General features: G+C 42.8%; 1 protein-coding gene across 4 annotated transcripts in view; it reads left to right on the forward strand.

Annotated features, from left to right (window-relative positions):
• The window catches only part of fyco1a (FYVE and coiled-coil domain autophagy adaptor 1a), a 164,014-nt gene that overhangs the window by 33,188 nt on the left and 105,844 nt on the right, over positions 1 to 24,982 (forward strand). For 3 of the 4 annotated variants that reach the window (XR_013548755.1, XM_078419258.1, XM_078419279.1), the window contains 5 exons: positions 4,416 to 4,509; positions 4,726 to 7,263; positions 11,029 to 11,121; positions 11,254 to 11,372; positions 15,159 to 15,326. Coding sequence is in view for 3 of the 4 variants with exons in the window: in XM_078419258.1 (XP_078275384.1) it covers positions 4,416 to 4,509; positions 4,726 to 7,263; positions 11,029 to 11,121; positions 11,254 to 11,372; positions 15,159 to 15,326 (3,012 nt within the window). In the remaining variant the exon portion in view is untranslated. The remainder of the gene's footprint in view (positions 1 to 4,415; positions 4,510 to 4,725; positions 7,264 to 11,028; positions 11,122 to 11,253; positions 11,373 to 15,158; positions 15,327 to 24,982) is intronic. The other variant, XM_078419271.1, reaches the window with a different exon arrangement.

Genomic DNA, 24,982 nt, shown 5'->3' on the forward strand with positions numbered 1-24,982 from the left:
CTCCATAGCAAGAATATCCTTCCTCAAATTTGGAGACCAAAACTGCACACAGTACTCCAGGTGCGGTCTCACCAGGGCCCGGTACAACTGTAGAAGGACCTCTTTGCTCCTATACTCGACTCCTCTTGTTATGAAGGCCAACATTCCATTGGCTTTCTTCACTGCCTGCTGTACCTGCATGCTTCCTTTCATTGACTGATGCACTAGGACACCCAGATCTCGTTGAACTCCCCCTCCTCCTAACTTGACACCATTCAGATAATAATCTGCCTTTCTATTCTTACTTCCAAAGTGAATAACCTCACACTTATCTACATTAAACTGCATCTGCCATGTATCCGCCCACTCACACAACCTGTCCAAGTCACCCTGCAGCCTTATTGCATCTTCCTCACAATTCACAATACCCCCCAGCTTAGTATCATCTGCAAATTTGCTAATGGTACTTTTAATCCCTTCGTCTAAGTCATTAATGTATATTGTAAATAGCTGGGGTCCCAGCACCGAACCTTGCGGTACCCCACTGGTCACTGCCTGCCATTCCGAAAGGGCCCCATTTATCCCCACTCTTTGCTTTCCGTCTGTCAACCAATTTTCTATCCATGTCAGTACCCTACCCCCAATACCATGTGCCCTAATTTTGCCCACTAATCTCCTATGTGGGACCTTGTCGAAGGCTTTCTGAAAGTCGAGGTACACCACATCCACTGACTCTCTCCTGTCAATTTTCCTAGTTACATCCTCAAAAAATTCCAGTAGATTTGTCAAGCATGATTTCTCCTTCGTAAATCCATGCTGACTCGGAATGATCCCGTTACTGCTATCCAAATGCTCAGCAATTTCGTCTTTTATAATTGACTCCAGCATCTTCCCCACCACTGATGTCAGACTAACTGGTCTATAATTACCTGTTTTCTCTCTCCCTCCTTTCTTAAAAAGTGGGATAACATTTGCTATCCTCCAATCCACAGGAACTGATCCTGAATCTATAGAACATTGAAAAATGATCTCCAATGCTTCCACTATTTCTAGAGCCACCTCCTTAAGTACCCTGGGATGCAGACCATCAGGCCCTGGGGATTTATCAGCCTTCAGTCCCATCAGTCTACCCAAAACCATTTCCTGCCTAATGTGGATTTCCTTCAGTTCCTCCATCACCCTAGGTTCTCCGGCCCCTAGAACATTTGGGAGATTGTGTGTATCTTCCTCAGTGAAGACAGATCCAAAGTAACGGTTTAACTCGTCTGCCATTTTTTTGTTCCCCATAATAAATTCCCCTGTTTCTGTCTTCAAGGGACCCACATTTGCCTTGACTATTTTTTTCCTCTTCACGTACCTAAAAAAACTTTTGCTATCCTCCTTTATATTATTGGCTAGTTTACCCTCGTACCTCATCTTTTCTCCCCGTATTGCCTTTTTAGTTAACTTTTGTTGCTCTTTAAAAGAGTCCCAATCCTCTGTCTTCCCACTCTTCTTTGCTATGTTATACTTCCTCTCCTTAATTTTTATGCTGTCCCTGACTTCCATCGTCAGCCACAGGTGTCTCTTACTCCCCTTAGAGTCTTTCCACCTCTTTGGAATAAATTGATCCTGCAACCTCTGCATTATTCCCAGGAATACCTGCCATTGCTGTTCTACCGTCTTCCCAGCTAGGGCCTCCTTCCAGTCAATTTTGGCCAGCTCCCGCCACATGCCTCTGTAATCCCCTTTGCTATACTGTAATACTGACACTTCCGATTTTCCCTTCTGCCTTTCCATTTGCAGAGTAAAACTTATCATGTTGTGATCACTGCCTCCTAATGGCTCTTTTACCTCTAGTCCCCTTATCAGATCAGGATCATTACACAACACTAAATCCAGAATTGCCTTCTCCCTGGTAGGCTCCAGTACAAGCTGTTCTAAGCTGTTCTAAGAATCCATCTCGATGGCACTCTACAAACTCTCTTTCCTGGGGTCCATTTCCAACCTGATTTTCCCAGTCTACCTGCATAGCCACCGTAGCATTACATTTTTGACACGCCAATTTTATCTCCTGATTCAACTTGCACCCTATGTCGAGGCTACTTTTTGGGGGACTATAGATAACTCCCATTAGGGTCTTTTTACCCTTACAATTTCTCATTTCTCATGTTTGACTAATCTTCTGGAATTCTTTGAGGATGTAACTAGGAAAATTGACAGGGGAGAGCCGGTGGATGTGGTGTACTTTGATTTTCAGAAAGCCTTTGACAAGGTTCCACATAGGAGATTAGTGGGCAAAATTAGAGCACATGGTATTGGAGGTAGGGTACTGACATGGATAGAAAATTGGTTGACAGACAGAAAGCAAAGAGTGGGGATAAATGGGTCCCTTTCAGAATGGCAGGCAGTAACTAGTGGGGTACCGCAAGGCTCGGTGCTGGGACCGCAGCTATTTACAATATACATTAATGACTTGGATGAAGGGATTAAAAGTACCATTAGCAAATTTGCAGATGATACAAAGCTGGGTGGTAGTGTGAACTGTGAGGAAGATGCTATGAGGTTGCAGGGTGACTTGGACAGGTTGTGTGAGTGGGCGGATGCATGGCAGATGCAGTGTAATGTGGATAAGTGTGAGGTTATCCACTTTGGCGGTAAGAATAGGAAGGCAGAGTATTATCTGAATGGTGTCAAGTTAGGAAAAGGGGACGTACAACAAGATCTGGGTGTCCTAGTGCATCAGTCACTGAAAGGAAGCATGCAGGTACAGCAGGCAGTGAAGAAAGCCAATGGAATGTTGGCCTTCATAACAAGAGGAGTTGAGTACAGGAGCAAAGAGGTCCTTCTGCACTTGTACAGGGCCCTAGTAAGACCGCACCTGGTGTACTGTGTGCAGTTTTGGTTTCCAAATTTGAGGAAGGATATTCTTGCTATTGAGGGCGTGCAGCGTAGGTTTACTAGGTTAATTCCCTGAATGGCGGGACTGTCATATGTTGAAAGACTGGAGCGACTAGGCTTATATACACTGGAATTTAGAAGGATGAGAGGAGATCTTATCGAAACATATAAGATTATTATGGAGTTGGACACGTTAGAGGCAGGAAACATGTTCCCAATGTCCAGAACAAGGGGCCACAGTTTAAGAATAAGGGGTAGGCCATTTAGAACTGAGATGAGGAAAAACATTTTCAGTCAGAGAGTTGTGAATCTGTGGAATTCTCTGCCTCAGAAGGCAGTGGTGGCCAATTCTCTGAATGCATTCAAGAGAGAGCTAGATAGAGCTCTTAAGGATAGCAGAGTCAGGGGGTATGGGGAGAAGGCAGGAACGGGGCACTGATTGAGAATGATCAGCCATGATCACATCGAATGGCGGTGCTGGCTCGAAGGGCCGAATGGCCTCCTCCTGCACCTATTGTCTATTGTCTATGTCTGTGGTGTGAAGGAATGCTCTTTGCTTGCCTGAATGAGTTAAATTGCAACAAAATAAATTTGACACCATTAAGACCAAAGCAGCCTGCCGAATTGGCACCTCATCCATCACCCTAAACATTCTATCCTTGACAAGTACTGTGGCGAAATTGTGTACTGTCTACAAAATGCTTTGCAGTTATTCATCCAGTTGCTCCAACAGCAGCATCCAAACCCACAATTTCTATCTGTAACAAGGACATGAGCTTCAGGCATTTGGGAACATTACCACTTGTATAAAAAAGGAAAATGTTGAAAACACGTTTGGCAGCATTTGTGGAATAAGGTTGAATTAACATTTTAGTACTGGAACCCTCTGTCATAACTGAGGGCAGCGCAGTGGTACATTTGCTGCATTACAGTGCCAGAGACCTGGGTTCAATCCTGACTATGGGTCCTAACGAGTAGGCACGTTCTCCCTGTGACCACGTAGGTTTTCTTCTGGTGCTCCAATTTCCTCCCACATTCCAAAGACACATGGGTTTGTACTTTCATTGGCTTCTATAAATTCCCTAGAGTGTAGGATAGAACTGGTGTATGCTTGGCGTGAACTTGGTGGGCCGAAGGGCCCATTTCCACTCTAAACTAAATTTCTTTAACTTATTTTAATCATCGTGTATATGCCCAAGCCATGCATCATCCTGATTTATATTGCCGTTCCATCATTCTCATTGGAACTTCCCAACAGTGGGATTACATTCCACAGAAGGACTATAACAGTTGAAGAAGGTGGATAACTGCTAAATATTTAAAGGTATTTAGGAATAGACAATAAATAATGGCTTCCCAAAGATGTATTCATCATGAATAATGAATACATTTAAATTAACTGGAGCAATAATCATGTTTTCAGAGCTGCTGCAAATTTATGCCTTAGTATTCCATGCCGCCATAGAAATGTAGCAGTATTTAAGATGTCTTAAAGATATTTATTTTTATTTTATGTCATTTAAGCTAGTAAGTATAAAACTTGTTTTTTTCCCAAGGCGGTCTTTTGGCATGTCTTATTCTCCATCTCATCTTTGGAAACCACCAAGTAGATGTTCCAGTATAAGCAGTTTGGTCAGCAACTATGCACAAGTGAGTACCAAAACTATGCATTGATGTCTGTGCGCTTCACAGATAGGATCAATTAAGTGGCAAGTAGTGATAACTGCAGGACTATTAAAAACTTGTTGGGAAAGTCTATTGGATAATCCTTAGCTGTACAGACCTTGTCTTGCAGAAGGAAGAGTAAAACAAAATGTTGTAGCTATTGTAGCTATTTATTCATATATGCTTTACATTATTTTACAGCCCCCAGAAAGTCTTACAAATCTAGAAATAAACAGTTCATTAACAGCTGAGGAACTGGAAACACTTGATGAGCTACGTAATGAACTAGATCATTCTGATGTAAAACAAAAAGAGATGCAAGAAAAGATCCAACAGATTGAACTGGATAAGGATGAATTACAGAAGGCGATATTGTTACATGAGCAAGCAATACAGGATATGAGGAAATCATCAGCTGGTACAATGGAGGAGAACCTCATGCTAAAAAAGACAGTGGAAGAGTTGAGCCAGCAGCGTGAAGACTTTGCTCAACGCAATGTGGAAAAACTTCCAAAATCTCTGCAGATGTTAGAAGTTGAAAAACATGAGGCACTTCAGGCAACGGTTACAGAGTTAGAGACATGTAGTAAACACTACACAGTACAGCTGCAGTCATTAACACAAGAAATTGAAAGGATCAGGTCATCAGAAGGTATAAAGGATACTGATTTTGAAGAACTTCAAACCAAGCTAATCACAGCAGAACAGAAGAACATAGAGCTGGTAGAAAGGATAGAAAATATTTTTTCTGGAAAGGAACAACTGACAGCAACCCACAATGATTCAGCACAGAAAATCCATGAAGCTATTGACAAATTCAATGATGCTGAGGTAGAAGAAATTGGAATCCCCAGGTTAAATAGTATGCAGCAACTGCAGCTGGTAACATTAACAAATGATTTGAAATCAAAAGACTCAGTAAAAGATGAGCTTGAATTGAAGTTGAAAGAGACAACTTTGAAATTAGAGGAAAAGAGTATTATGCTTGTAAGGAAAGATGAAGAGCTGGAATCTTATCTGATTAAATGTAGAGAAATAGAGAGTGTACAAGAAAGCGATACAACTGAACTTGAATCAATGGAGAAGGTAATTCAGGAATTAAAAAATGAGAAATATGAGACACAAATAAAATGTAAATTCTTAGAAGAACAAATAAATAGTCTTTCTAGCCAGCTTCCGACAAAGGAATTCGAGCTGACTGCTGCGAATAATGAGGCAAAAGATCACCAGGAGGATAGAAATAAGCTTCTCTGTGAGAACAATGATCTAAGAAAAAAATGGCATGATTTAGAAGAACCTTTAGCTGATGGTCAAAGTAGAGCAGAAAATATTCAGGGTGAGCATCAAAAACTTGACATTGAGAAGAAGAAACTTGAAGATATCGTGGAGAAAAATGCTGAAAAAGAAGTGGAGAAAACGTGTTTATTCCTTGAAGCTGAGATAGATAGACTAATACCATCTGAGAAACAGTTGCAAGACCAGGTAGCTGATGCCAAGATTCCAGGGGATGAAAAAGAGAAAAAGCTACTGGAAGAAAATGAACAATTAAATGAGAAATTACAAAATGCTCTCCAGCAGTTTAAAAAAGCAGAGGCAAAACTGAAAGAAAGTCAGTCTGAATTTGAAGAGCTGAAACAAGGAGAAATTAAGTTGAATGACTGCTTACTACATCTCCGTAGAGATTTGCACATCAAGGAAGAAGTGATTTCAGACCTGCAGAATGAGGTGTTAAAGTCACAGCAGAATGAAAATACTCCTATTTCTCTTGTAGAAAGTAATTTGCTAAAACAGTTCTCAGAGAGCATTGAAAAATATCAGGCAAAAATGGAAAGCCTAGAAAAAGAAAAGTTGACTCTTGAGAACAACTTTCAGCAACAGACTCAACTAACAGAGAATCTAGTAGCTGAGAAAAATGAATTATTGAATACAGAGCCAACAGAGAGAGACCTAAATGAGAAAGAAATGGAGAAAGTAAATGTGGGAGTAGTTACTACGAGAGATCAGGTTGAAGTCAAGCATAGTGAAGTGTCCAGGTTAGAAGAAGAGGTTGAAGAATTAAAGTCAAAGCTTAAATATGCCATTGAGGAAAAAGAAAGTATACACAGTAATCTAAATCTTGCAGTATCCTCCAAAGAGGAATACAGAACCCTGGTTCATAATCTGAAAGAACAGATAGAGTCAATTAACAGGGATCATGCTGAGAAACTGTTGCTGTTAAAGGAGAAAAAAGATTATCTTAAAAAAGAGAGAGACAATCTAGCACAACACGTCATTGAACTTGAAGAACAGCTTGTGATTTTTAAAGAAGAATCATCTCAACAAAAAGAGCAGAATGAAAAATTAAAGTCTGAGAATGCTGAGACCAAAGATCTGCTCAATCGGGCAAACACTGAAATGGCAGAATTTGGCATGCAGATTTGTACACTAAGTGCAGAAAAAAATGCCACTGAGCAGAAATATAATGATATTTGTCAACAGCAGACAGCATCTTTTGAGGAGATGAAATTGGAACAAAACCAACTATATGTTAATGTTTCGACACTCAAGAATGTGAATGAACATCTCCAAGAGGAGTTGAAGAGATCAGAAGATTTGGCAACAACTGTAAAAGAGCTGCGGAGAAAGCTAGTGAAAACACAACATCAAGCAGAGAGTTTTCAAGAGACTGCAAAGGAAGAGGTGTCTGCAGTCAAATTTCAGATGAGTGGAGAGGTGATGGATTACCAGAATAAATTAAAGGTAATTTTTTTTTTGCTGTTAACCGGTGTTTGTTAATTGCAGTGGTAGGCTTTGCATTAGTTTCACCAAGGAGAAGAACTTGGAGGAAAGTGAGATCAGCGCAGGATATACTAATATGTCAGAGCAGTTGAGCTCAAGAAGGTGTTGTTGGGTCATTGGAAGGGTACTATGGTGGATAAATTCCGAGGGACTGATGTAATCTATTCCAGGTTATTGAGAGAGGCAAGATAGGAGATTGCAGGGCCCTTGATGAAGAATTTAGTATCCTCTCTTGTCATTGGCGAGGTCCCGCAGACGTGGAGAGTATGCAATGTTATTTGTTTATTAGATAGGAACATAATTAGGCCATTCAGCCCATCAAGTCTGATCTACCATTCATTCATGGCTGACCTATCTTTCCCTCTCAACCCCATTCTCCTACCTTCTCCCCACAACTTTGACATTCGTACTAATCAAGAACCTGTCAACCTCTGCTTTAAAAATACTCAAAGTCTTGGCATCCACAGCCATCTGTGGCAATGAATTCCACAGATTCGCCACATTCTAGCTAAAGGAATTCCTCCTCATCTCCTTTCTAAAGGTATATCCTTTTATTCTGCAGCTGTGCTCTCTAGTCTTAGACTCTCGCTTGTGGAAACATCTTCTCCACATCCACGCTATTAGGTTTTGTTCACCGCCCTCTGGTTAAAGAAATTCCTCATCTCCGTTCTAAATTCCTCATCTCCTTCCTTTTATTCTGAGACTGTGCCCTCTGGTCCTAGACTCTCCCACTAGTGGAAACATCATCTCCACATGCACTCTATCAAGGCCCAAAACGTGTTGTCAGTGGTGGTGTGGGTGAAGCAGATGTATTGATGCAGTTAAAGAGTCTTTTAGATCGGTACATGAATATGCAGGGGATGGAGAGCTGCATGGATTCATTTAATTTGGCACAAACATCATGGGCTGAAGGGCCTGTTCATGTGCCCTACTGTTCAGCAACATAGTCAATAGTCAAGTTTATTTGTCACATACACATAAATGTGCAGTGAAATGAAAGATTACCCACAGTCCAACAATAAGAGCAATAAAAATAAGCAATAACACAAACAATCATAAACCAATACCAAACAAAAAGAGATATCCATCACAGTGAGTCTACTCCAGTCACCTCCTCACTGCGATGGAAGGCCAGAATGTCTTTTCTCTTCCCCTGCCGTCTTCTCCCGCGGCCAGGCTGTTGAAGTTACCACGTTCCAGGCTGCGCCGGACGGTGAAAGGTCCGCAGCGGGCCGACCCAAGCCCCGCGACTCGGGGCAGGCGAAGACGCCGCCGCTACACGTTGGGGCTGTCGGGGTTCCCGACATTGAAGCCCCCGCCGGGCGGAGAAATTCCCGCGGCCTATTTCAGGTCACGCCGGACGGTGAAAGGTCCACGGCGGGCGACCCAAGCCCCGCGATTCGGGGCGGGCGAAGACGCTGCCGCTGCCGGAGCTCCCGATGTCGGCCCCCACCCAGGGGCTGCGAGCTTCCGACGTCCACGTGGCCCACGGCCCGCGCCGAAGCCTCCGGAGCCCCCGAAGGTGAGTCGCAGCCGCACTCGCAGCGCCACCACAGCCTCCGAAGGCAGCCAGCTCCGCAGATTGTAAGTCCGGTCTGCGGGCTCTGTGAACCAGAGCCCAGGTGGTCCCAGGTGGTCCCAGGTGGTCCCAGGTGGAGGCCGCCAGCTCCAGGTGTTTGGCCGATGGTAGGCCGCAGCAGGAACGGAGACACAACCCAGAAAACAAAAGGTCGCGTCTCCGTTCGGAACATGATGACAGGCCCTTCGGCCCAAATTATCTATGCCGACCAAGATGCCCCATCTAACACTATATATGGTCCACAATTTACAGTGTCTAGTTCATAGATGAATGATAAAATCTTGGGAGAGTGGATAAATACACAGAGAACAAAATGGGCTCGGTTGGATTAGTGTGAACAATGAGTATTTAAGGGCCAACATGACTCAGTGGGCCGATATGCCTGTTCAGCAATGTATCTCTATGACTCCAGGAAATTGTGGGCCAGTGAGCCTTTCAGAAGTGGTAGGGAACCTATTGGAGAGGATTCTTTGGAATATGATCTGTTTACATTTGAAAGAGAATGGGTTAACCATGGGCTGCCAGCATTGCTTAGTGTGGAGACGGTGATGTCTTACAAACTTGACTGGACTTTTAGTGGTAGTATTGCCTGATGAAGGTAAAGCAGTGGATGTTGTTCTTATGAACTTTAATGTCCATTTGACAATATCCTTCACAGTCGGCTAACCAGCAGATTAAGAAGAATGGGATCTCTGGTGATTTGGTAGCTTGGATTCAGAACTAGCTCACCCACAGAAAACTGAGCGTGGTGAGGAAAGGAGTTATTCTGTCTGGAGCTCAGTGACCAGTGGCGTTCTATCGAGATCAGTACTGAGACCTCTGCTGTTTCTGATGTATATAAATGACTTGGAAATAAATGTAGATGGGTTGGTCATTAAATTTGCAGATGACAGAAAAAATGGTGGAGTTGTACACAAAGAAGAAGATTGTCTAAGTATACAGTAGGATATAGATCAGTTACAGATATGGGCAGAGAAATGGCAGATGGGGTTTATAGAGGCATACCAGTTTAATCTGGCCAAGTGTGCAATGTGGCACTTTGGGATATCATATCTAAGTGGAAAGTATACAGCTAATGGCAGGGCTCTTAACAGCATTAATGTACAGAGGGGATCTTGGGGTCCAAGTCCATAGCTCCCTGAAAGCAGAACTCAAGCAGATTGAATGGTAAAGAAGACATACGGTTGTTTTGCCTTCACCAGTCGGGGTATTGTGTATAAAGTCAAGAAGTTATTGGAGCTTTAATTTTTTTTTGTTAAGCTGCATTTGGGTGTTATGGGCAATTCTCTTTTTCCCATTACAGGATGGGCACTGAGGCTTTGGGGAATGTGCAGAAGAGACTTACCAGGATTATGTCTGTATTAGTTGGTAGTAGCTCTAAGGAGCGATTGGACAAACTTTGATTGTTTTTGCTGGAGCATTGGAGGCAGAGGCGAGACCTGATAGACATTTATAAAATTGTGAAAGGCATAGAGACAGTTAGAGCCTTTTTCCAAAGTGGAAATATCAAATACTAGATGGCATAGCTTTGAGGTGCGAGAGGAAAGGTTTAAATGAGAATTATGGGACAAGTTGGAAGCAGATGTATTCGTGTTATTAAAGAGACTTTTAGATTGGTACATGAATATGCAGGGAATGGAGGGGTTTGGATCACATGCAGGCTACAGGGATTAATTTAATTTGGCACAAACATCTTGGGCTGAGGGCTTGCTCATGTGCTATACTGTTCAGAAACATAGTCATAAACCATGGTAACCAGGCCCTTCTGCCCAACTCATCCATGCCGACCAAAGTGCCCCATTTAACGCTCGCTGTATATGGCCCATGATTTATAGTATCTATGAATTTGCTGTTTATCTATTTGGAGCTGTGCATTTTTCTGCTCATTAGATTTATCATTCCTAATCATGGGGAAACTTTTCTCAGAGACACGAACTCTCACTTGAGATTTTCTTGGTCCAGAAATAGATTCTATTTCTAAATTAGAAAATTGAGAAATTTCATCTTGTTTTAACATCAATTTTCATTGCTTATTGAGGATGCGTTTTTAACTGTTGAGTGCTGATATTGACCAAGATATAAGGCATTAATTTGGAGGTAGTATAAAGCTAATACAAAGTTTTATTGATGATGCTTTATGTTGACAGACTGTCAGTGAAGAATTGGAGGCTGTGAAAAAGGATTGTAATGAGTGCCAAAGTCAAATAGTTTCAATGGATAAACAACTTGTTGACCTTCAAGTGAGTCCTCCGTGAACCTTTAAGAATGGGATCAACCATGCATTAACTGTTACTCAGAAGCAAATTGTCAATAATGTAATTGCATATCACCTTTACCATTTGTAATTGTTTAATGATATGGTTATTTATAAGGACCTCAGCAATAAATTAAACGAGCAGTTGGAAGAGAAAGCACAAATAATTGTAGATTCACAATTATTGAGAAACAAAGAGCAGGAAAAACTGAAGACCCTTTCAGAAAACTTCATCAGGTATGACTGTTTGACGTCAAATGGAAAGCTTATTTTTAGCTTGTAAGTTGCAAAAGGATGCATTTTTGACTGAGTTGAGTCGTCTTTGAAATGTTCAACTTTTAGCTGCACGCATGTGTGTCCATCTCCTGACCTGCTCAATGCTCCACGGTAGTTATGTTTAGTTTTAGTTTAGTTTAGAGATACAGTGTGGAAACAGGTCCTTTGGCTCATATTTCACTTGGGCAGTTTACTACCCAGCTGTAGTTACTTCTCTAACTTCAAGTAACCCTTGCTTTCCCTCTCCCTCCATCCCTCCCCATCCTCGTTCTCCAACCAGTCTGACTGTCGTGATTAAAAATGTTATCCTTATGTGCTTCGTTGTCACCTTTCCCAAGCTAACAATGATCTATTCTACATTTTCCTTGAGCTCCATCCCCTTTGATGTTTCGTTTTCACACCTTACCCCTCCATATCTCTGTGTCTCCCTCTCCCTTGACTCACAGTTTGAAGAAGGGTCTCGACCCGAAACATCACCCATTTTTTCTATCCAGAAATGCTGCCTGTCCCACTGAGTTACTCCAGCATTTTGTGTCAATCACCCGTAGACTAGTACTATGTTATCCCAGTTTTCATGTTAGGGGCAATTTACAGAAGCTAATTAACCTACAAACCTGTGCGTCTTTGGAATGTGGGAAGAAACTAGAGCAGCCAGAAAAAGCCCACACGGTCACAGGGAGAACGTACAAACTCTTTACAGACAGCATGTTATTAGTCCTTTACTACAGACATGTTAATAGTGGTAGAATCAATAATAGTAATGACATTGAATATGAAGGTATATAGTTGTATTGAAGATTAACATTGCTAACTGCATGTATTGCATGAAATTTACTTATTACTTTACAGATGAATCTTAAATATTTTCCAAGCATAGATAAAGAATTAAATCAGGAAAGTATGCAGTGGATACATTTTGGAAAGATCTAATAAGGACAGTTTGTGACAATTTGTGATGAAACGGTCAATCTTCACTCTGTCACAGCATTATTTTTATGCTACCTGACTGGCTAGGTAAAGGCGATCAGTTTTGCCAAAGTAGTAACAAAGTAGAAGCGGCATGGTGACGCAGCAGTAGAGTTGCTGCCTTTCAGTGCTTGCAGCGCCAGAGGTCCGGGTTCGATCCCGACTACGGGTGCTATCTGCACGGAGTTTGTACGTTCTCCCCATGACCGCATGGGTTTTCTTTGAGATCTTCAGTTTTCTCCCACACTCCAAAGACGTACAGGTTTGCAGGTTAATTGGCTTGGGTTTGTATACTTGGTATAAGTGTAAATTGTCCCCAGTGTGTAAAAGCTTGTGATAATGTGCAGGATCACTAGTTGGTGCGGACTCAGTAGGCTGAAGGGGCTTTTTCCGCGCTGTACCTCTAAACTAAACTAAACTCTCTCTGAGTCAGAAATGTGCAGGCTGAAGTCTTACCTTCACAGGCTGTCATGTCACGCTACAAGTAAGGGCATTTTTTATTGTTGCAAGTACCAGCTTTTAGATGAAAGGTTTAGCTCAGGCTCCATCTGTCCTCTTGGTTGGGGAAAAAGCAGGAACAGGGTACTGATTTTAGATGATCAGCCGTGATCATATTGAATGGCAGTACTGGCTCGAAGGGCCGAATGGCCTACTGCACCTTTTTTTCGATGTCTCTATGGGGTTTTTTTCTAATATAGAAGGTCACAAGGCACTTTTGATGAGAGTTCTACCCAATGATTTGGTTGATATTTATATGAAAATGGCAGACAAAAAACAAATAGCATGAAGCCTTCTCAACGCTATGTAGCCGAGATCTTTTTAATCAAATGCACACAAAGATACGTTCTCTGCGTTGTATCAAGCCAGCTGTGAACTGGCTGAGACAGTGAACAAGAAAAATATAGTTCTAGGACTAACAGCGGCTTGCATTTATGCAGTGTAAATAATCTAATGAAAGGCTCCAGGTTATTCAAGGATATATATGAAACAAAATTCAACACCAGGTTGCACAAGGCATTATTAAAACAAATGATTCGAAGCTTTGTTAATTTTAGGGAACATCTTTGCTGTTCATGAAATCACCAGCTGTGGTGAAACATTTTCATTTGGGGATGCACAGTGGTCAGAATTGTTCGTAAATATGAAATAAATTATAGAGATAGGTAAAACTAAACCATGGAGAAGCATTCAAACTAATTTTTAAATATCATTATTGTTTAACTGAAAATAAAGATTTGTTTATTTACTTGGCCTTTTTTTTGTATTTAACTGTTTTATAAAGGAAAGCAAAACTGGGTATTATCTTTTTCACTCATTGCGATAAAACACCATGACCATTCATCTACATGGATAATGTGCCAGGAATTGATATAGGAACAAAAATGCAAAATAATTATATATTAAAACAAATTAGAAGTGAATCTGCATTGAACTATTCCTGTCACAATACGACCTAAAATAGGAGGTAGTTACATCAAGTTATGCAGTAACATCAGCAACGTATTTATATTGTGGTCTTGGTGCGATAAAACATTCCATGGTACCTTTAGCATTGAGTTGTTAAATCAAATTTGACTCCAAATTATGTCAGAGGTTATGGAGACAGTTAAGGGCCTGTCCCATTTAGGCGATTTTAAGGCGACTGCCAGCGACTAGGCTGTCGCCGACAGTTCGCCGGGGTGTCGCGGGCATGATAGTGAGGAGTCTTCCAAGAATCGTAGTGGATCTCAGCGCGTCGCTGATAAATCAACCGGAGTGAAATTTCTCGGTGACAGCTGGCTTGTCGCCAGGTATCGTTGCTTATTGCGGGCGCTGTCGCATGCTGTCCCCAGGTTTGCTAGTTTCTCTTAGATGCATTTAGAAGCACATAATATTAAAATAAGTAAAGTCATTTCAAGATACCATAAAATACTTGTGTTTAACCAATTTATTTACCGTCAGGCCATTTGACAGGTAGATTGGAGGCGACACTTTGACAGTCAGGTAAGCGTGGGAATTTTCGCGATGTTTATGGCCATCAGCAATCACATTTAAAGTAGGCTCCCAACCCAGATATGCAACCCAGAAACCAGATATGCATCTCCCGTACATTTTCAATGAATGCCCACACACTTTTCACAAAAATCCATTTAACCACTTTAAATTAAATTTCTTAATACTGCCACTAGTAAACTGGAAGTCAATCCAGTTTATGCCTTGTTACCGTGAAGCTTGGTTTTCAAGTAACCCAGGCAAGATGTTATAGTTCAAAACTCTCAAGTACTTACCGACTTATCAGTAATTTCATCGAAAATTAGGATGCCGGAGAAGCATTGACAGCGTGGGAATTTTGCGATGTTTCCAAAGAAGGTACAATCTCGACCTGACGCAGCATTGTCGTGGTCGTTGTCATCGGGTAAGAGAAAATGTTGGCAATCTGCTACGACGTTGACAGTCGCTGGCAGTCGCCTAAAAAATCGCCTAAGTGGGACAGGCCCTTTACCTAAATTGTGATTGAGGAGGAAATTTTAATTTAGAATATTGATGTGGGCAAGTGTAGGGAGGGAATGTAGGGCCAAAGTAGCTGAATATGCAATCGCCCAAGGTGGTATGAAGATTATGCAATGCAATTATTCTGTAAAGTGATATCTGTAAAAAATGTGATTTTGTTTCTATTAAATCTTTAATTTAAATAATGCTTTAGATTTGCAGGAGTATTTACTTCATCTGATAACGTTGAAGTAATTCTGGCTTTACAAAGTTACTTCACAGAATTCACTATTGATATTTATTTTTCAACAGTACCCAGCAAGAACTGGAGGTAGTAAAAAAGGAGCAAGAAGAGTATAAGCAACACCTAGAGGAGATGCAAGTGGAAATGAGGAGAAATGAACAGAAACTTCTTGCTGAAGTAGATGACTTGAACCGAACTAAGGAGTTTTTGGAAGAGCGCCTAATTGAACTTATTAAGTATGATGCAACAATCAATAGATATTTTTGTGAGAACATAGTTACCTATCAGTGAAGTATCTATTTGATAAGATGCTTAATAGTTAATGATTATTTATTTAATTTAGTTTAGAGATACAACGTGGAAACAGGGCCTTCGGCTGCACGCTGACCATCGACCACCCATACACTAGTTCCATGTTTTCCCATCTTCGCATCCTATGCACTAGGGGCAATTTACAGAAACCAATTAACCGACAAACCGGCACAGTCTTTGGAATGTGGGGAAGAAACTGGAGCGCGTGGAGAAAACCGAAGCAGACACAGGGATAACATGCAAATTTTGTGCAGACAGCACCCGTAGTCAGAATCAAACCCAGGTCTCTGACGCTGTGAGGCGGCAGCTCTACTGTGCCACTCTCTAAATACCACATGTGTTTTTACAATTTTTAGGATTTTACTGTAGTAGAAACATAGAAAATAGGTGCAGGAGTAGGCCATTCGGCCCTTCGAGCCTGCACCGCTATTCCATATGATCATGGCTGATCATCCAACTCAGTATCCCGTACCTGCCTTCTCTCCATACCCCCTGATCCCTTTAGCCACAAGGGCCACACCTAACTCCCTCTTAAATATAGCCAATGAACTGGCCTCAACTACCTTCTGTGGTAGAGAATTCCACGGATTCACCACTCTCTGTGTGAAAAAAAACGTTCTCATCTCGGTCCTAAAAGACTTCCCCCTTATCCTTAAACTGTGACCCCTTGTTCTGGACTTCCCCAACATCGGGAACAATCTTCCTGCATCTAGCCTGTCCAACCCCTTAAGAATTTTGTAAGTTTCTATAAGATCCCCCCTCAATCTTCTAAATTCCAGCGAGTACAAGCCGAGTCTATCCAGTCTTTCTTCATATAAAAGTCCTGCCATCCCAGGAATCAATCTGGTGAACCTTCTCTGTACCCTCTATGGCAAGAGTGTCTTTCCTCAGATTAGGAGACCAAAACTGTACTCAATACTCCAGGTGTGGTCTCACCAATGCCCTGTACAACTGCAGCAGAACCTCCCTGCTTCCATACTCAAATCCCCTCGCTATGAATGTCAACATACCATTCGCTTTATTCACTGCCTGCTGCACCTGCGTGCCTACTTTCAATGACTGGTGTACCACGACACCCAGGTCTCGTTGCATCTCCCCTTTTCCTAATCGGCCACCATTCAGATAATAGTCTGCTTTCCTGTTCTTGCCACCAAAGTGGATAACCTCACATTTATCCACATTATGCTGCATCTGCCATGCATTTGCCCACTCGCCTAACCTATCCAAGTCACCTTGCAGCCTCCTAGCATCCTCCTCACAGCTAACACTGCCCCCCAGCTTCGTGTCTTCCGCAAATTTGGAGATGTTGCATTCAATTCCCTCGTCCAAATCATTAATATATATTGTAAATAGCTGGGGTCCCAGTACTGAGCCTTGCGGTACCCCACTAGTCACTGCCTGCCATTCTGAAAAGGACCCGTTTATTCCTACTCTTTGCTTCCTGTCTGCCAGCCAGTTCTCTATCCACATCAATACTGAACCCACAATACCGTGTGCTTTAAGTTTGCATACTAATCTCTTATATGGGACCTTGTCGAAAGCCTTCTGGAAGTCCAGATATAACACATCCACTGGTTCTCCCTTATCCACTCTACTAGTTACATCCTCGAAAAATTCTATAAGATTCGTCAGACATGATTTACCTTTCATAAATCCATGCTGACTTTGTCCAATGATTTCACCACTTTCCAAATGTGCTGCTATCCCATCTTTAATAACTGACTCTAGCATTTTCCCCACTACCGATGTTAGACTAACTGGTCTGTAATTCCCCGTTTTCTCTCTCCCTCCCTTTTTGAAAAGTGGGGTTACATTAGCTACCCTCCAATCCTCAGGAACTACTCCAGAATCCAAAGAGTTTTGAAAAATGATCACTAATGCATCCACTATTTCTGGGGCTACCTCCTTAAGCACTCTGGGATGCAGCCTATCTGGCCCTGGGGATTTATCGGCCTTTAATCCATTCAATTTACCTAACACCACTTCCCGACTAACCTGGATTACCCTCAGTTCCTCCATCTCGTTAGACCCCCGGTACCCTGCTATTTCCGGCAGATTATTTATGTCTTCCTTAGTGAAGACAGAACCAAAGTAGTTATTCAATTGGTCTGCCATGTCCTTGTTCCCCATGATCATTTCACCTGTTCTTGACTGCACGGGACCTACATTTGTTTTAACTAATCTTTTTCTCTTCACATATCTATAAAAGCTTTTGCAGTCAATTTTTATGTTCCCTGCCAGTTTTCTTTCATAATCTATTTTCCCTTTCCTAATTAAGCCCTTTGTCCTCCTCTGCTGGACTCTGAATTTCTCCCTGTCCTCTGGTAGGCTGCCTTTTCTTGCTAATTTGTATGCTTCATTTTTTGTTTTGATACTATCCCTAATTTCCCTTGTTAGCCACGGATGCACTACCTTCCCTGATTTATTCTTTTGCCAAACTGGGATGAACAATTGTTGTAGTTCATCCATGCGGTCTTTAAATGCCTTCCATTGCATATCCACCGTCAACCCTTTGAGAATCAATTGCCAGTCTATCTTGGCCAATTCACGTCTCATACCCTCAAAGTTACCTTTCTTTAAGTTCAGAACCGTTGTTTCTGAATTAACTATGTCACTCTCCATCCTAATGAAGAACTCAACCATATTATAGTCAGAGTAGAAATAGGAGGATATTTCAGATGAATACGTGGCTTGAAAAATGGTGCAAGGGGGAGGGATTCAAATTTCTAGGACATTGGAACCAGTTCTGGGGGAGTTGGGACCAGTACAAACAGGACAGTCTGCACCTGAGCTGGAATTGAACCAATGTCCTTGGGGGAGTGTTTGCTAGTGCTGTCGGGGAGGATTTAAACTAATGTGACAGGGGGATGGGAGCATGAGCAGAGAGACAGAGGGGTGTAAAATTAGGGTAGAAGCAATAGGTAGCAAGGTGAAAAGTAAAAGTGGCAGGCAGACAAATCCAGGGCAAAAATCAAAAAGGACCACTTTTCAACATAATTGTATAAGGGGTAAGAGTGTTGTAAAAACAAGCCTGAAGGCTTTGTGTCTCAATGCAAGGAGCATTCGTAATAAGGTGGATGAGTTGAATGTGCAGATAGTTATTAATGAATATGATATAGTTGGGATTACGGAGACATGGCTCCAGGGTGACCAAGGCTGGGAGCTGAACATCCAGGGATATTCAATATTCAGGAGGGATAGACAGAAAGGAAAAGGAGGTGGGGTAGCGTTGCTGGTTAGAGAGGAGATTAACGCAATAGAAAGGAAGGACATTAGCTTGGAGGATGTGGAATCGATATGGGTCGAGCTGCGAAACACTAAGGGGCAGAAAACGCTAGTGGGAGTTGTGTACAAGCCACCTAACAGTAGTAGTAGAGTTGGGGATGGCATCAAACAGGAAATTAGAAATGTGTGCAACAAAGGTAAAACAGTTATAATGGGTGACTTCAATCTACATATAGATTGGGTGAATCTAATTGGCAGAGATGCTGAGGAAGAGGATTTCTTGGAATATATACGGGATAGTTTTCAGGTCTAGTGATAGAGCTCTATACAGTGCTGCTAGAACCAACCTGAAGAGAGGCATCAAGGATGCCAAAGCGTCCTACAAGAGGAAGATTGAGGACCACTTTTCCAACAATGACCCACGGCGGGTATGGCAAGGCATCCAGCACATCACCAACTACAAGACCAGCAACCGCACGACTGCCGACGGCGACGCCTCGCTGGCAGAGGAACTTAACTGTTTCTTTGCTCGTTTCGAGGTGAAAGCTACAGTGGCAGACATAACACCCTCTCCAGCACCTGACAGCAACACCTTCACTGTGCAGGAGTATGATGTTAAGCGCGTGCTCAGAGCAGTGAATCCCAGGAAAGCTGCAGGCCCCGATGGTGTGACGGGCAGAGTGCTGAGGGAATGTGCAGACCAATTATCTGAGGTCTTCACAAAAATCTTCAACCTGTCCCTTTTAAAATCCACCATCCCTCCCTGCCTGAAGTCCGCCATAATCATCCCACTGCTGAAAAAGTCTGTCATCAGCGGTCTTAACGACTACCGTCCGGTAGCACTCACACCGGTCATCACAAAGTGCTTCGAGAGACTGGTCCTGCAGCACATCAAAGCCAGCCTCCCACCCACCTTCGACCCACACCAGTTTGCCTACAGAGCAAATAGGTCTACAGGGGATGCCATCGACACTGCTCTTCACACTGCACTGACCCACCTTGAACACCAGGGGAGCTATGTGAGGATGCTCTTCCTCGACTTCAGCTCTGCCTTTAACACGGTCATCCCGAGCAGACTGGTCACCAAACTTTCAGACCTTGGATTTTCCCAAACCATCTGCCAATGGATCAAGGACTTCCTGACCAACCGCCCCCAGACCGTCAAAATAGGCCCTCACCTCTCCACCATTACACTGAGCACCGGCTCACCACAGGGCTGTGTGTTGAGCCCCATCTTTTACTCCCTCTACACTCACGACTGCGCCCCCACCCATCCCACCAACACCATCATCAAGTTCGCGGATGACACGACTGTGGTTGGACTCATCTCAGAAGGAGATGAGACAGCCTATAGGGATGAAATCCAAAGGCTGGCAGCATGGTGTTCAGTGAACAATCTGGTCCTGAACTCCTCCAAAACAAAGGAACTTATAATTGACTTTAGAAAAACCAGTGGAGATTACGACCCACTCTACATCAATGGGGTCTGTGTGGAAAGGGTACCAGCTTTCAGGTTCCTGGGTACGCACATCGCAGAGGATCTTACCTGGTCTACCAACACCATCACCACAGTAAAGAAGGCACAGCAGAGACTCCACTTCCTGAGGATCCTCAGGAAAACCAACCTGCAGGAGAAGCTCATGTTGTCCTATCGCTGCTCCATCGAGAGTGTGCTGGCATACTGTATAACCACATGGTATGCCAGCTGCTCAGAAAAGGACAGGAAGGCCCTTCAGAGGGTCATCACGACGGCCCAGAAGATCATCGGCTGCTCACTGCCCTCCCTGGAGCACCTGTTCAGCCTACGCTGCCTCAGTAGAGCAGGCAAAATAATAAAAGATCCATCCCACCCCGGCCACCGTCTGTTTGTTCATCTGCCCTCTGGTCGACGTTACAGGTCGATCAAATCCCGAACAAACAGACTTAAAAACAGTTTTTACCGCAGGGCCATACGAGAACTGAACACTACCTTTGCACTAGGCAACACCGTTAAAAAATCTTGTACTTAATATAATTGTATTTAATTGTATTTATGTATTTATTTGTTTTTTGCATTTATTGCATATATGTTTGTACGCACCGTCAGGATTGGCTATTTTTTAATTTCGTTGTACTCGTTGCAATGACAATAAATGAATATTATTATTATTATTATTAAACCAACATGTAGAGGAACCAACGAGAGAGCAGGCTATTCTAGACTGGGTATTGAGTAATGAGGAAGGGTTAGTTAGCAGTCTTGATGTGCGTGGCCCCTTGGGCAAGAGTGTAGGCTCCTGTAATATATGTTGAACCTTAACCACAAAGCACCTGCTTTTAGGTGTTATAACATGCAAAGTCTTGCAAAAAAACCACATTCTCACAGCAATTTTATTGCACCATTTTTAGACCATGAGAAAAAGAGTGCCTTCTCGAATCCAGTAAACCACCCTGAGACCACATAAGAGTGATGCCCCATGTCTCACCCCTACATTACATACTCTCCACCAGCACTTCTCTTGCCACTATCAGATTTCTTGACCATCATTGAACTGTTTTGCAAGGTTTTGGCTTCCCAGCTGTCAGTTTGGCCTCTCCCAATTAATTATACAATTCCTCTTTGAAACTTGCAGGTAAATCCTAATTTATAAAAACACAGTCTAAATTGCCTGCCCCTTATATTACCATTGGAAGCTGTTTCTCCTTTATAACTCTTGTCACACCCTATGAAAACTACTCAGAAATTTCTTGTATCATGCAAGCACCTTCCTTAAGCTGAAGAAGGGTCTCTACCCGAAATGTCACCTATTTCTTTTCTCCAGAGATGCTGGCCAACTTGTTGAGTTACCCCAGTTTTGTGTGTCATTCTACTGGAAAGGTAGTTGGGATGAGGAAATTCTGATTCATGGTAGCTTAAGGAAGCTATAGGAAGGAACCCGCTGAGTTACTCCAGCTTTTGATGCTGTACAACGCACAGAGTTACTCCAGCTTTTTGTGTCTTTCTTTAGTGTAAACCAGCATCTGCAGTTCCTTCCTGTACCTTTCTAGTGTATCTCTTCTGCACCTGCTGGATTTAAAGAATCTAGTTCTTTAGTATGTGATGTCTAGAATTTGTTTTAATACTTCCCAAGGGGTTAGCTTGTCTTCTATATCATTTTAGTTCAATTGCCTTTATATTCTATGCCTCCATAATAACAAAGCCAAGCAAGGGTTTTGTGAGTTATTTTTTAAGTCTTCTTGACGTGTCTGGCACCTTTTAAATGTTTATTTACTTACACTACAAAATCTCTTTGTTCCTGCATTTCCTTTGGTTTTACTATTTGATTTACCACTCCATGTTCTACCTTAAAAAATATAGCATTTAGTTTAATTTAGAAATACAGCGTGGAAACAGGCCCTTTGGCCCACCGAGTCCTCGCTGACCAGCAATCCCCACACATTAACACCACCCTATTTTACATTTACATCAAGCCAATTAACCTACAAACCTGTATGTCTTTGGAGTATGGGAGGAAACCGAAGATCTCAGAGAAAACCCACGCAGGTCAAGGGGAGAACGTACAAACTCTGTACAGACAAGCATCCATAGTCAGGATCGAACCCGGGTCTCTGGCGCTGTAAGGCAGTAGCTCTACCGCTATGCCACTGTGCCATTCATCTCTGCTTTAAATTTCATCCTCCATGTATGTGCCTACTTTTTTTTTGCTTAACCTTTGCATGTGTTTTACTTCCTTCATTGGTCACTGCAAAGTGTTAGCTTTAAATTTTGATATTGTGTCCAGGTATATGGAAAAACAAAGCAGCAGTGTTCTTAATTCTGATTACAGGAAAGATTATGATGTATTCTCTCTCCAGATAAATTATAATGCAGCTATTTATCATTGTTTCCTGCCTTTTCCTGGCCAATTTCATATTTGTGCATGTCCTGGTTCCCCATTTCCAAGGACTTAGACCTTGCAAACATTTTTCACATGGCATGACATCAAAGTGGGAATATGATAAGGAAGGCATATGCTATCTGACAGACAGCCTGTCAGGCTATTAACTGTCCGACAGGCCAGGAGATGCCAATCCTCAGCATCATTGGTAACAGCTGGGTCCATTTAGCTGATATTAGTTGGTCATTTGTACTTTGTCAGGCTTCCCCTGATAAAACTGAGGAATTCTAGCCCGAGGGGAGAAGGTAGAGGATGAGAGAAGAAGCAGGAGAGAAGGAGGAAAATAGAAGAAAGAAGAGAGCGAGAAAGGGAGACAAAGTGGAGCGCATCCTTGCTAGTTGTGTTCCCTTGTCACAGGTTAATGAAGACTGAGCCACTGGGTCAAACGTGCGACCACTGTGTGGTCAAGACTGGACTGCAGGGAAAGAAGCATTAGACAGCTAGTGCCTCTACCTGAGGCTACGAATGAGTGGCTGGGGCAAGCCTGAGATGCCAGAATCTCTTCCTACCCACAGACAACAAAGGAGGGCGGCACGGTAGCGCAGCGGTAGAGTTGCTGCTTTACAGCGAATGCAGCGCCGGAGACTCAGGTTCGATCCTGACTACGGGTGCTGCACTGTAAGGAGTTTGTACGTTCTCCCCGTGACCTGCGTGGGTTTTCTCCGAGATCTTCGGTTTCCTCCCACACTCCAAAGACGTACAGGTATGTAGGTTAATTGGCTGGGTAAATGTAAAAATTGTCCCTAGTGGGTGTAGGATAGTGTTAATGTACGGGGATCGCTGGGCGGCACGGACTTGGTGGGCCGAAAAGGCCTGTTTCCGGCTGTATAGATATGATATGATATGATATGATATGACTACGTGCACACACACATAGATGCAAAGATTGTGTAAGAAAATAACTGCAGATGCTGGTACAAATCGAAGGTATTTATTCACAAAATGCTGGAGTAACTCAGCAGGTCAGGCAGCATCTCAGGAGAGCAGGAATGTGTGACGTTTCGGGTCGAGACCCTTCTTCAGACTGATGCAAAGATTAGTCGCCGCGATAAACCAGAGACCGCCAGCGTTGTCTCTTGTAGCCCAAAGCTGAGACAGGAAGAAACCTGAGTCTACCAGCACCTCCTCTCGGGCCAAGGGTGAACTGCAGGGAAAAGCCTGAAATCGTCACACCTCCTTCGAAGACCAGGACTAAGCTGCTGAGACAAGCCTGAGATCGGCAGCATCATCGCACATGCACGCTGACGGCGAAGGACAGTGCTGTCATGCAGACCAGGACTTTCATGTCACTGTAAATAAAATATATCACGTGAGTTCACCCATCTCTGAGTGTCGGGTGGTGGATTATGTGCAGGCAGGTAAGAATTGATCTTGGCATCATGTTTGGCATAAACATTGTGGGCCAAAGGACCTATTCCTGTGCTGCATTGTTCTGTTCTATGAAAGGCTTGACGAAAATACTTACCAGATTTTATTTCCTACAACAACACTCTCGCTTACTTCTTCAAAGGTCACAATTTAGATAAGCACAAAACAGGTCATTTGGCGCAACCGGTCCATGCCAGCACTTATATTCTTCATGATCCTTCGACTCCAGTTTTTGCTTGTATCAAATTTGATCTGCCTGATATTTGTTAATATATTTTAATTCCATATGACAAGTAAATTTTGTCTCAGATTTTTTCTGGTACAAGGTTGACTAATATAACTGTTGAATTAATCCTGCTTTCTTGAAGATTAGTGCAATCTGCTGGGAGTGCTTCTAGGACTACGATGTAGTACAAGATTCTGGCCACAGCCTAAACAATTTCCACTCCTCCCTAGGTTACGTCCCATCTAGCTGGCAGACCTTTCTACTTTGAGCATTACACCAGGAAGAAAACTGAGTCTACCAGCACCTCTGAACACACAGAACAGGTCATTTGGCAAAACCAGTCCCTGCAGCATTTATCTTCTACTTGATCCTTCTACTCCAGTTTTTGCTTGTCTAAATGTAACAGCATAACCCTCTGCTTCATTCTCCCTCATTGCTTGTCCAGCGTTCCCCTAAATACAATTCCCCTAAATGAGAGTTAGATTTAGCTCTTAGGGCTAAGGGAATCAAGGGATATGGGGAGAAAGCAGGAACGGGGAACCAATTTTGGATGATCAGACATGATCATATTGAATGGCAGTGCTAGCTCGAAGGACCGAATGGCCTACACCTGCACCGATTTTTTATGTTTCTATGTTTAATAACAAGGAACTGCAGTTGCTGGTTTATACCAAAGAAAGACACAAAATGCTGGAGTAACTCAGCAGATCAGTCAGCACCTCTGGAGAACATGGATAGGTGACATTTTGAAGACGGGTCCTGATCCGAAATGTCACTTATCCATGTTCTCCGGAGATGCTGCCTGACCCGCTGGCATTTTGTGTCTTTCCTTCTGTGGTGATGA

This window comes from Rhinoraja longicauda, chromosome 2 (genome assembly GCF_053455715.1).
Source record: "Rhinoraja longicauda isolate Sanriku21f chromosome 2, sRhiLon1.1, whole genome shotgun sequence".
Taxonomy (NCBI): domain Eukaryota; kingdom Metazoa; phylum Chordata; class Chondrichthyes; order Rajiformes; family Arhynchobatidae; genus Rhinoraja; species Rhinoraja longicauda.